At 40.6% G+C, this 13866-nt stretch overlaps 1 protein-coding gene across 1 annotated transcript; it reads right to left on the reverse strand.

The window, feature by feature from the left end:
• Positions 1 to 233: 233 nt before the first annotated feature.
• pias4a (protein inhibitor of activated STAT, 4a) lies at positions 234 to 12899 on the reverse strand. The gene is made up of 11 exons (XM_080430800.1): positions 12846 to 12899; positions 10545 to 10926; positions 10160 to 10244; positions 9133 to 9174; positions 8537 to 8627; positions 8167 to 8295; positions 7783 to 7888; positions 6368 to 6441; positions 6062 to 6222; positions 5228 to 5379; positions 234 to 3567 (listed from the first exon to the last, which is right to left on the reverse strand). The coding sequence occupies exons 1-11, from the start codon at positions 12870 to 12872 to the stop codon at positions 3302 to 3304; spliced, it is 1515 nt and encodes a 504-aa protein (XP_080286926.1). The 5' UTR covers positions 12873 to 12899; the 3' UTR covers positions 234 to 3301.
• Positions 12900 to 13866: the final 967 nt, after the last annotated feature.

Raw genomic sequence — 13866 nt, forward strand, 5'->3', positions numbered from 1 at the left:
CGGATTTTAATTAATTCCACACGTCAATAACAGGTGTTAGAATACGATAATTCTGAATTTACAGTTTTTCCAACAGGTGACAAATTTGTCCCCAAGATCCAACATTTGGTACAGGACATTACAATCTACAACTGCTCTCTCCCTCAGTCCTTAATGGCATCGGCTTCAACACCGGTACCCATTACATTGTCTCAATGTCTGTATGGAACAACTGGAGGCGATTCAAAGCTTAATAAAATATTATTTAAATTTTATTGTCTTTTAACATGAACATATAAAAAAGACACAACAAACTTGTGGACAATTGTGGATTGTAAGCCTCTGCCCATGCTACCTTACACATTATTTTAATAAGAAGGGAAGCCACTATGAAAGACCGGACCCTCTCCACTCTCTTCATCCCGACATAACCACAAACTTTACCTGGCTCAGTTCAACAGAAGCAACCGGCACCTCTTCTTATTTGTAATCAAATAGGGGGGAAAGGTTTAGGGAGAACTTCACACCAATTTAAATACCTATGAACAAATAATGTCAATTTAAATGTATATAGTAGATTCTTATCAACCAACTGCCTATTTAAAAATGGGTATCTGAGTTCTTCACGTTATGTTGCTTGAATGCAGCTTACGTAGGAAAAAACCTGTTCAGGTCAAGGGAAAGATTATTTCAGGCAAAGTGCCATCAATAAAGGTATGTGCGAATTAACAAAATGGTTTCAGTATAACAGTATATCGATCTGTAAGCCAAGTCAGTGTCAAAAGAGCAAGAAAATGGAAGACCAGATTTTGACTACATCTACTTCTTCAGGCCTCAAACTCAGAACATGCACTTGCGACAGCTCTGGATCAATGTGTAGATGCAATTCCCCTTGTGCATTTGCGGAGTTATGGATCAGAAGCAGCTTCTGAACCCATCAAACTACACAACAGGGACAAGCATACAAAGAGGTCATATAATGCAGGTCTGATCCCCGATTTCTCAAGTGCCACAAACTGGAGTGGGATAGATTTGGATCTTCAGAGCCACGGGATGGCTGAGGTGACCTGGTCACAGCCGTCAGAGACAGGAGATAAACACTGCTCATCTGGGACGATGGGTCAAGAGTCAAAATACAATCATCACTGGGTGTAAGGCAATTCACTTCAAACCCAGTGTCCTTTTCCCCCCGCAGTGCTAATGTACAGTATGTAAAACTGAAGCCTGCACATCCAGCCTGAGTATCCTATCCGCTGCTCAGAAATAACCATTACTTACTGATAATGCTAGAGTAGGGGCAGAGTGAGAAATAACCATCAGGCCTACATGGTACACTACAGCCATTATTAAGTACAGTTTTTATTCCAGCAAAGAATATATGACAGATATTCCTATGGGGATGGGGCCAAAGGAAGTTGTTGGTTGAATCGGCTTACTTTTGTTCCAAAAGGGAGAGACAGTTAGTGAAATTAATTTAAATGTTGATGGGGTTTGTACTTGGCAATGATTCAAAATCAGTTTGGTTGTTTCAGACATGAACCCAACAGAAGGAAAATAAGTTTGAATGGTAGCTTTAACAAGCAAAAGGAACCAGTTCATCAACAGCAATGTCATGGGCCAGACTCATTTACAATAGAGCACACAGGCCTTTAAGTGTATCGTTTTCCTCAGGATCTCATCTGTACAGCACTCTTACATGGCAAAAATGTATGTACAAATACAGCAAACCACTATTAAAATAAAAGTTGTGAAGCAATTATCAATAAATACTATGATTTTAAGAAATTCAAAATGTGTCAAAAGGATGCGAGCACTTATGAAGGTTACGGTACTCCAGAATTAGAGATATGGTTATCATCCAATTCTTCAACTCCCTATGTCTATTTTTCCTCTTGGAAAAGCCTAGGCAAATGACAAACCACAATGAAAAGAAGAACATCTGTCAGAGTGGGTGGGGGTGGGGTGGGAGGTATCATTTGCTGGCCAGCTCTACTAGCCTCTCCACTGAAAGGCTCCAGCCTTCATCATTCAAAAACACTAAACTAAAAAAGGCACCCAAATCTCCTGACCAATTCACATCAACGAATATTTAAAATAAACAAACCTACTTTGGCACAACTGCCACAACATAATTGTGATGAGTGAGTTTTGTCCAGAATGTAATGTTAATAAATCAACCCTCAAAGTTCCTGTTGTTCAAGCAAGATATCTGCACGTTGCAGTACAGTCCCAGCTGCCAACCTTTTCAACCATCAAAACGCCTCTAGTTGGGCATGTCATTATTATCAAACATTTTAAAAAATAGCAAGAATAGCAGATCTCACAAGCTCTGAGGAGGCGCAATGCAAGGTTGTAGATCTGCTATATTCACAATTTCTTTGTGCGACACAGTCGTACGACAACATATAAACTAGGGCTTAAGTGCTTGTCATTGACCGATTACCTTGCATTTCATGGCGCTGGGAGGACTAGGAACTGTATGGAACACCTGGGGGAGAAAACTAGGGAAACAAAATCTCCAGTGTAAAATTGGCTTCAGAACATCTCTCATCAATGCTTCTGTCCCCGCTTCTAAGCTACTCTCTGGTCATGTCTGCTAAGTTTATATGACTGAGGTAGGTTCTCTTTATCTATAAAGGACCAAAAATAAAATAAAAAGAGTTGAGCATCAAACAGAGGGCAGCAGGAGTTTTTTTTCTGCCCATCCATTAATAAAAAGGACAAATTCCTGAAAAAACATTTTCAAGCCATGATTTCTCTGAACAAATAAAACCCAAAAATAATATTAATTTTAATAGGAGAGGGAGATATAACTTTCATCACATTTCAGACATCTTCAGCTTGCCCTCCCCCAAAATATGTATGCCAAGTCCCCTTATTAGTCGTTCGTGTTTTGACCTCTGACTAACAAACTACTAAAGGCGCCTCCATTTTTCCCCACTTACCCGTTCATCCTAAAAGTGACAAAAATCTGAGACGCATACATCGGAACGCCCACGGCTAAAAGAGCCAGTAAGTCCAAGTCATATAAAGTACAGGGAGGCGGGGGAGAGAGGGGAATGAAGAGTTTAGAGGGGGAAGAGGTGTGATGGTAGTTATTCTATTCAGTCAGATCTCCTGAGAGAGAGAGAGGGGTGGCGGTGCAGCGAGGTGGTAGGCTGAAGAGTTAGAAAGCTGTTATTTCCATTGGTGTTCACTACACTAATGTTCTCCTCTCCCCAGGATCAGCTGGGCCCCCCTGCCTCTCTCTCTCTCTGCCTCTCTCCCCCCCACCTCTCTCTCAGTCTGTCTGTGGAGGTGAAGGGGTGGGGTGTCCGGCCAGTCAGTAGGCAGTGACCAGGTCTTTGTCGTAGTTGTATCGACCCCTCTTAGGGGCAGGGCTCTCTGCGCTGTCCTCAGTGTCCTCGCTGTCTCCGCCAGCCCCTCCCCCTTCCTCCTCAGAGGAGGAGTCAAGAGTCAGATCTACAACTGTGCCTCCTCCTGGTGCAAGAGCAGCTCCTCCTGCCAAACCCAAGGAGCCGCTCCCCGACTTCCCCGTCAGACTGGTGCTGCTGTGGGCCGGTGAATGGCCATTCACCTCAGGGCTGCCTGTAAATGTAAACATTATAATAAAATTGTGAATAACACCACAAATATCACATTCACAAGTTTTTTAGATTCACAGACTTTACTCCAGTCAGTGACCTTTTCAGCACGACTTCGGCAGCGTTTCAGAGGGACACAATATACCTGTTTTGTTCAGACAATAAAGTACTACGGTAAAACACACATACCAATGAACAAAAAGTCCATTCAGGTGCTGCCAGTTGTACGTGCGCTTGGGCTCATAACTGGCAGACATGGCATTCTTCAGCAAATGTCGTAGGTGTAAAAAGGTTTCATATGTCTCCATATTACATATACTGGCCTCTAGTTTGAAGGTGGTAATCGTTAAAGGGACACTATAATGTTTTCAAAGTTTAGTGTGCTTTTGATGTGTATTGCAGTTAATTGTTGATGATGATGTGCTGGGAGCTGATGGTAGATGTTTATCTCCAACCTCAGCAATCCATTGAGAAGTGGATAGACACCCTCATTCTTGACCGATACCAACAATAAGTCACTCCGGCCATTCCGATGGTTATCATAATCTAGAGAAACAATATTTACAATACAATTCATACAATCCAGACTGTGTTCCTACCATTCCCATGTTGTATTTCTGGGAAAAGCATCAGCCTGGCAAACCCATATGGTCTATGGCTGGCTGTCATTACATTAACCTGCTTTAAAGTTTTGTGACAACAAAAAAAACACGAAGCAAGGGTTGTAGTTTTCAGCCATGATTGGGTAAACCTTTCCGCACTACGTTCGGCAGAGTTTCAGAGTCACACAGAAAACTTCTCAGTTTTACTGCCTGTGAATATAACATATAACATTAACCATGAAAAATGGTGATAGTGTCCATTTTAATGTTTATCCACTTTGCAATTGAAGGAGTTTATCTGGGCACGAAGAAAACAATGTTTGACGGTTTACAGAATGGCTGTGCGTTTCCCAGCCAACTCCCTCCACCAACTGTCGGGAAACCCCAGTGGGACTACCATTTAATTCACAGGGGCAGTTCCTTATTGACAGCAATGTTAATCTACTTATAGTACAGCATTGACCAAATGCCATTTTCTCATTGCCTTTGTGAATGGCTGAGATTTTTTTCCCTGTGTAAATATACAGTATATATACACGTCTGTAAATGTATGTCTGCAGAACAATGTACCCCACTACGGATGTCGGCTGTTATTATATAAGCTGTCATTTTAACTGCCTAATTTTATTGATTTTTAAACCATTCACCTTATGTAAGTATCTGCAATTTAACTGCACATTGCATTTTACGTATACATCTCTACTCTGCTTATAATTGATATCTGACGAGTTTTTCTGTTTTTTCTTTCCTTCTACATTTAATTCCACCTTTCTTGAAAGTGCAATGATGGAGCTTGTACTGAATGTCACCTTTTTTAACACCTGTAAATCTCAACAATGAAGTTCAGTTTAGTGATAAATAAATCATCGCCCAGAATTCGTCGTTGCCTAAAGTTAATCTAATTGAGGGCCAATGTATCAAGCCACATATATACACACTTTCTTTTCCTCTTCAATAAAAACGGGTCAGTATATAGTGCAAAACGGTGTTTGATATATAAAAAATAAAACACTAATATTAGAGGTGATTATGGCTTGGCTTTGAACTTAGCAGAACACTCACATATATCAACAACAGGGTATTCAGGTGTGTTGCTGCGTTCTCTCTCCCTCTCCCTCTCCTTTTCAATACTGATGGGTCGCCAGGAGCCGTCAGTTAAGTATTCGATCTCCTCAATGTCCTCATTCGTCTCCTTCAGGATTTCAGACAGCTGCCTGAAAGATGACAATTAACCACTTTCAAGCTGACATCCCTAATTTGGGCATTAAAAATGCCCCCTCAAAAAAGAGGAAACATATGCTGTGTTGTGAGCTGGTAGATCAGCTACTTTCATTATTCGTCATTATGACGATGTAGAGTACATATATTGTAGGGCTTATATGTGGTTAAGACACATGCAAGTACAACAAAAATATAACTGCTATGAAAGTGATAAATAGCACAGGTCAGTGTGGTCTGAGTTTGTTATTACACATCAGTAGAACACATGCTTCACATCACAGATTTAATTTGGTTGCATAGTCCAGAGGACAGCTTCAGTAGTCTTGTTAGTCTCCCTTAATGATCAATGATTAGCATCTTCCTAAAGTTTATCAACTTTATCCAACAAGCAAGCCAATTTATGGACTTAAATCTGTTGGTATAGAAGCTATATTGAATATTCAAAAAAGAATAAAAAAGGCAGATAACCTTTGAATGCCACAAAACCCATCTCAAGCCTTTACAGTGAATACACATTCGGTGGAGACAAGTTTTGACCTGCGTCTTTTCAGCGTTCTTTGCCCTCTTTGGTTTCAACATGCAGCGAAGTTCCCTTAAAATGACACATTAATGAACATTTTCCAAAAAGTGAAGAGGAAGCTTGTGACAGGCCTGAGCGTGTCTCTGTCTTCTTACCCATCAATGATGAGCAGTTCGAATGGAGCAGGCTTGTCACATACGGGGCAAGTCCATGTGGGCTTCTTCTCATTCATCTGAAGGAAGAAGACGGCGTCAAAACATTGAAGATGGGCGCAGGTTAAAACTCGACATGGCACACCAATCCGCATCTTCACCAGCTGTGGAAGACAGAAAGACATGTTAGTTTTTACCAGGCTTTATATCATAAACTGAGTAAGGCAACATGCCTTGAAAATGCAGAAACATCAGCAATCACACTGGCATATTCGTAAATTAGCTGAGTGCAAACTATCAAATACTCACTGGACAGATGAGAGAAACCCGGAGACCTGTGGTAGCAATTTCACTCTCTGGGTCAAAACGTAGTTTGTCTTGTACTGGATTGGGAGAAATGGCAGACAGATCATTATGATGCTGCAAGGAGTCTCTGTAGATCAAATCAATGTACAGTATTTGACAAACAAGTGATATTTAAGATATAGAATCTTATATTTAGGACAGAATCTGCTCTTAGCATAAGATAGAGTGATAAATAAGAAATTGAAGATACATCATTTAGACGGGGAATACATTTTGGTGTTGGAAAAGCTAAATCAGCGTTTCTGCCGGTGGGGGGGGGGGGGGGGGGGGGGCTTAAAACAGTTCAATTTCACACCTGCACCATAAACCTGCAATAACCAGCCTTTTTTTTTTTTTAAGTAGCCCAACACACATACGTATTTCAGCACCACAGGGAATGAACAGCGACAGACACACACACAATATTTACAGTACAGGGATTGGACAGCAAAGGTTTAACTAACGATAGCTAGCTATATAGCTATATATTATACACCATAGCTAAATACACCATGAAACACAAAGTTATAATCAATGTTAACAAACTTATTTGTAAAAAAAAAAGGCTAACACAAACTAATTATTGGTCAAGTGCACAATCCCACCACCACACTGTGGCTGAGAGACAATCATTAACACTGTTAATGATGTATACTTATTGAGACGTAGCTACAAGGGGAAGGCGAGCCCTGATGAATGCCTATGATATGTTCTCCATGTAGTTTTTACACAGAAGATGAGTGAGGTGCATTTAATGTTGCATGAATTAAACTGCAAAGACGATATACCAGCATTAAACTGCAAAAATATATAATAGCCAGTGTTTCCCCTACAAGTGTTTTGGATCCCACACCCCCTGAATGAATAATAGTCCCACCTGAATGAAACAGCCTGCGCACATATTCACATTAATGTTCACGCACAACCTAGCCTACTAATCCGCAACCACTGCATCGGATATGGCTGTGGTGCAAAATGAAAGTAAACGATGGCAACACTGCTAGTTTTACTTTCATTACCCGTCACAACATTGCTTATGTCTAGATATTGTTCCTGAATCACCACACGATGCACTGTATTTTGGTTTGCTTCCTGTAATAGTTCCTATAGCAAGTCCAATTACGTTCACACATGTAACGCACCAGACCATTGTTCACCTTCAACCGAACAGAGTCCTGACATTTTCAGGATGACTATGGTTCGGTTGTTTGATCCACACCAGAGTTCGAATGCACGTGCTTCATTCTCCAAATGAACCAGAGCAATGGAGTAAACTGAATAAATTGTTCAATTAAAACTGAGAAAACAGTCTAGGTGTCAATGTGCCGTAAATTAGTCATGTTTGGAAGAAAAGTGACAAATACAAAAGCAAAACTTACTCCTTTCTCTGCAGCGATCTGCACTCTCGACAGAGTGGTGCTTAAGTTGGCTGAAGAGGTCAGCTGAAGTGAAGACCCTCACCAAATAGACTGCTACTGAATATCGCTGGAATCAAATGCAGAGATTATGATGCTGTAAGCACCAATTTTAAGTGCCAACCAACAGATCATTGAGTGAACATTTTAATTCTTTAAAATTCCTCATAATTGAGTTTAGTTGTGAGAGCTCTCTGAAAAATTCCAAAAATGTCTTAATTCTTGCAAACCCAAGACAATTTCAAGATCTTGATATGCAAATTAAATTGACCCCAACATCCTTGTAAAACAAGGTTTTGAGATACACAAACTATGAGACAACGTCCAGTATTCTGGTAAGAGGCTGACCTTGCCGAAGTTGCCCCATGTGATAGTGACTCTGTTAGTGATAGCGGAGAGATGTAGCCAGGGTGTGATGTTTACAGGACGACATGGGCGACGGGGTTCAACACCAGGCTTGTTGGAGGGATAATAGCCCTGTAGATACACACAAAACCGAAATATGAACAAAAATTATTAACACCCAGTTTCCATGTGAAGTTCCAGGCACATTTTATTTAAATACAATGAAAAAGGAACAGCCTTGTCATGTCATTAATAATTCAAACGGAAATGATGAACATCCCTGAGCTCCTTCCCAGGGGCTTAAATATCATTTATTCATTTACTTTGCATTTTACAGCTCTTATATTTCTCATACTGAAGATAGTCTACTCACGGGTACGTGACAGTACGACTGGTTGACTTTGACAGCAACGTTGGGAGGGTACTGGTCCTCCTGTACACCAATGGAGTCTGTGTAGCAGATTCTGGAAACGGAACATGACATGAGAGAGGGCGGTTAACATTAATCATAATTAAGTGCTGTATAAGAATGTCTGCTCTACAAGCTTATTATTATTATACAACCTCATTGAACCAATCAAGTCATTGATCCTCTTGGTCAATGAATGGCTGGCTGAGTAATTCAGATGTTCAATTTTAATGGGGATTTCTGATAGAAATGCAACTGAAAATGTGCCTCGCTAGTCTTTGATTGTTTGTCCTCACCGCTTAACATTACAAGGATTCTTTCTTTTTCGCGTTGAGCGCTTGTGTATCGGCTATTTCGCCATGTGACACCATATGATGAAGTATAAAATAGGGCTTCAATGGTTAACAATAAGACAGAAAAAGAGTGTGTAAATATCTGTAAATCATTACACACACACACACACACAGCACCTTCCAGGCCACAGTATTATGAAATATCCGTTTCTTTGTGATTTGAACTGATAGGCCGGGTTGTAGGAGTGGGAACTGGTATGAACTTACCTAAGAACCACCTGGATTGATTTTATTCCTGGACGAAGCTCACTAAGTGAGGAGAGAGAGAAACAGGTATTATGGTACAGTATATGGCAATTACATAGTTTGTAAATATAATTGATTTTATTTGGTGACATCACATAAAAAGAGCATAATAGCACTTTCCTGACATACAGTCATAGCATCACCAAGGATAAAAACACAATAAAGCCAGAGGGCTTATTTAAATTGTGGTCCTCATCACAAAAAAGAAAACACTAAACATCATAAACAAAAACACAACAATACATCAGACAGATATACATTAAAAACTAGTCTAAAGTCTAAGAAAGGTGCAGTCAATGCATTTAACCTATTTTTAACCTATTAATGTGCAGTCAATGCTTTTAACCTATTTTAAATAAAGTGCTATGTATCGACAATAAATGACAAACTGTGAACTTTATTATATGTAAAGTGCATGGACCAAACAGTCTATTTAAGTGCATATTTTAGCATTTAGTAACCATTTCAGTGACTAGCAGCAGCAGCAGGGTAGCAGAGCACAGGGCTCAGACCATAGTTATACTAGCTGCTACAAGGAAAAGCTGAACCATAACAGACAGGCTGTAACAAAAACAAAAGCTATCAGGCCTAGAGGAGACACCTTGGCTCCTACAGGCTACCAAATATCATGTCATATCATAATGTATTATATAAGTACTATAAGAGATGGTAAAATATAAAAAGGTTAGATATAAACAACCAAAATAACAATATAGTATAATTCTTCCTCCAATGTTATGGTGTATTGCAATTAAATAGTTTGTAAATAAAGCTTGTTATGCTGTAAGACAGTCACATAGTTTGTAAATAAAGTGTGTTTTGGTAGTTGGCAGTTAAATAGTTCATAAATAACGCTTGTTATGCTTTGTGACAGTTACATTGTTTGTAAATAAAGTGTGTTTTGGTGTATGGCAGTTAAATAGTTTGTAACTAAAGCTAATAAGAAGTAAACACACCTGACATGGGTGTAAAGGTGTACATTTCATACCTTGCATTTCTGATCTGGTCTGCTTGGCTCTGTGTTAACTCAAATATGCACTGACTGTCCTGCAGTTTCTCGTTGTTCTGGGCAACTGTAAACATTGGACAACAAAACCATCAGTAAAACATCAATCTCATACCATATCATTGGGTAGAGCATGGCGTCTTTTGGTGTATGTAAATACTGTAATTTTTTGATAATAGGTTAAGAAACGAAATAGACCATATTCACACGATGGACATTTTGCTCTACGCGGAGTGGAAAACCCCTGCCCTTCAGTGTTTCCCACCACCGAATACGCTGCTTGAATATGGTTAATAGAAGTTTATAATGAGAAAGTACATGAACCATTGTGTCCCCTACGCCAGTGGACTCCAAAAGGATCACTCACTTAGCTCTGTTGGTTGCAACAGCGTCTCCAAGGTTTGGTAGAAGGGCAGTGGCACTAGCTTGACTTCTGCCACAGGAGTAGTGATAGGCTTGGAGATGCCATTGAGGTAGTCTGCGCCCTGAGAGGTGGCAGAGGGGGAGGAACTGAGGGATGAGTAGGCTACCGGGACCCCCTCTGGACGCCGAGCCGCCAACCAGGTGGACGTCTTGGGGAAGCGCGACTCATAGAGCTGCCGGACATTCTTAAGCAGCTCTGGACTGTATTCAGTCTGCACCAGCCTCAGGGCACGACCAACCAGGTCCTGCTTCAGCCCGCTTTTGCTGCGGCCCATGGAGGCCAGCAGCGTTTGCAGGTCTGAGACCCGGAAACTTTTCACCATGTTCTAAAAACAAAGACAACACAAAACAGGAAATGTATAATCAGGGAGAAACAGAGTGACAAAATTAAGCATTTGCGCATTTTTATGGTACAGTCAGATTTATTGAAACCTGTTGGATGCACGATTACTCATCATTAGGCAGAGCGAGACGATTAATGTTGCAATTGTGACCTTAATAATACAGTTGTTAACCACAAGCCTAAGTAACCTCTAAATGTTATATCTGTCATTATGAAGCACATTTAATTAAATCTAGCATTTTTATTAAATGATATCAAACTAAAAAGGTCTATCTCCGATTCTCCGTACTGTACAATCAATGTCAGCCATTAGCCTGCATAACATTTAGACTAGTACTTAGGTACAAAACAGGAAAGATTTTATAGCATCCTAGACAACGTTCACATCCTCTACATCGGTGGTTCTCAACCTGTGGGTTGGGACCACAACTGAGCTCACAACACCTTGCGAAGCGTTGCAAGCTTGTAGATCTGCTATTTTCACAATATTTATCTGTGGACCGAGTCAAACAAAATGTGGGTCTCTAGATCAAATATGATTATTTTGGGGGTCACGGCCTGAAAAGGTTGAGAACCACTTCTCTACATTGTACCTTGCCTTGATAGAAGACTGTCATGACAGTCTTGCATCAAGGCTACATTATATCATGCAAAAGAAAACAGCTGGGCATAGCTCTGAACATAAACCCAGAATGGAGGTGGCATTTAGGCAAAGTAAAGCAAAAAAAGGGGGTGGTAAATAGATCTAAATAGAAATACTAAAATAGCTATAACATTCCGATGAGTACAACTTGGATGCAAGATTGGAGGTTCCTGGCTGACTTTTTTGTTACATAGGATTGCATTTAGATGGTGATGGATTTGGGAAAGTCTTGTGAGGGCTAAAATGAGTTTGATAAATCAGTAATACATGTAGATTGATAATCAATAGACAGACCTATTCATTTGCTTAAGTGACCAGATGCAGGTGTATCTGCTTAAATAAAAGATACCTGCTGCTTAGTACTTGATTTTTTAAATGTCAAAACATATTATACTCATCATAACCATAATCCATTCGTTACAATGTTTGAAAACACAAAATGTCTAGGTTGATCTGAAAGACACGCAAGAGAAAACTCAGCAGACCAGTGTGTTTACATCTTTATGCTCAGCAGTGACGCGGTAGGCGACCTAGCATGGCTACCCTAGAATGTTTTGTTCCTGGAAAACATCCGCTTTAGTCCGACACACACACACACACACACACACACACACAGGCCTACATACATAAATAAAAAACAGCCATACGTGCGTCAAACTTTGCCAATAACAACTATATTTCGGTCTTTTCCTGGTCGTGTTGTTAGCAAAACGCACAGTAACGCTTCCACACAAGAAGGGACAGCGGCTTCTCTTCTTCTGGGTCATCTTTACCATTGCAACGACAGCCTCAACGGTTAACTGCCATAACTGTATGGATTCAACTGTCAATCCATCCATAACATTAAATTGACAGCCAGGTGCATGAATTAAGCTTTCTAGCTGAGGAAGCCAGCCGGAAGGACGCTGGACAGTTCAAAAAAGCCGACAGCATGTTTAGTAGCAAAGCCAAGCCGAGTGTTTTCAACTGCCCATCATTCATTTCCCCTGTCTCTCTCTCTCTCTCTCTCTCTCTCTCTCGCTCTCTCTCTTCCTTTTAGCCAGCGTGAAGCTAGCCTACCCCGAGCTAACATTAGTTAGCACAAAGCTAGCAGGACAGGGGCTACCTCATTTATTTTTTCGTAGACCAAAACAGCATACAATTACGACAGTTATAACCGTTGGCCACATTCAAAGGACAAACGTTTGTCGTCACAACGACAAAAACCGACTCATTTCATCCCTCTCTCATCAACCCGGGCCAGATAGAGCTCTACTTGCCATCGCTTCCACCAGTTCGGCCGCCATCTTCGTACAGCTAGTACCGCGAGAGTCGCAGAGTGTGGCCGGTGCTTTACCAATGAGACGCAGCGGTTCGTGTGTTAGACGGCTGACAGCGGCCAATCGCAGAGACGCGCACGGAAAGTAGGCGTGCCGAGGCATCTTTTAAAGTTACAGTGCAACTTTTTAAAATCACTAAGAGGCAGGTCTTCTTTCCAAAATAAGGCCTCGGTATCCCCAATTTGTGACACCTGCTGAAGTATTTGAATACTCACTCTGTTTCGGTTCAATGGTATCGAGCTATTAAACATTTGTGTTTGATAGCTGGCGGGAGATGTCAGTGAAACTTAATCATGGCGTGCCAAGTGGAGGGGCTCGCATGGTGCTTGAAACTCCCGTCCGAGCGAAATAATCTGTTCCGTGTTATACCTCCAACCGTAAGATGCAAGTGTCATGCTTTGTCTCTTTTACCAGTGAAATTAAAGCAGACCAGGGAACTAAATGCAATATCCAATATTATAAATCTCCAACAATCCTCCGCAGGTCCCCTGAACATCATGCCTATATTTCACTTTTATAACTCCTATCCGGCAATTGTGTATTAAAGGGAAAACTACAAACTCCATCTCTTGATCCAGTCCTGCTTTTCAAAACGTTCTTCTTGTGTAGTAGCACAGCCTCGTTGATGCATAAAATCAATTGAACAAATTACAATGCCATATCATGCCATAATACGACGGTGGTTTAATTTTATGTTGAGATGAAGGGCAAATTTAAATCAGTTTCCTCTTAGTTTCATCTGTCTGCAAGGAATCGTTTACTTTACAAGGACTGTCAAACTGTTATGAGTGACTATGTCAAGGTTATATAAGGTTAAATAGACATATAGGCTATGCTTTAATACAATTATTTTTCACAACCAGACCACATAATTACATCGTTACACATTATAAGGTGTACATTTATTCAAAATTATTTATACTATAATGTAGGCTATCTCTGTACTATGTCTATCTGTAGG

Source organism: Gymnoscopelus braueri, assembly GCF_963280865.1.
Source record: "Gymnoscopelus braueri genome assembly, chromosome: 6".
Taxonomy (NCBI): domain Eukaryota; kingdom Metazoa; phylum Chordata; class Actinopteri; order Myctophiformes; family Myctophidae; genus Gymnoscopelus; species Gymnoscopelus braueri.

Excerpts from the sequence above, each read along its gene's own strand:
- pias4a (XM_080430800.1), bottom strand. The coding sequence starts at position 12,872 with ATGGCGGCCGAACTGGTGGAAGCGATG. Across the intron at positions 10,245-10,544 it reads GTTGCAACCAACAGAGCTAA|TTGCCCAGAACAACGAGAAA; the intron begins GTGAGTGATCCT and ends CAATGTTTACAG. Across the intron at positions 6,223-6,367 it reads GGGTTTCTCTCATCTGTCCA|CTGGTGAAGATGCGGATTGG; the intron begins GTGAGTATTTGA and ends TGTCTTCCACAG.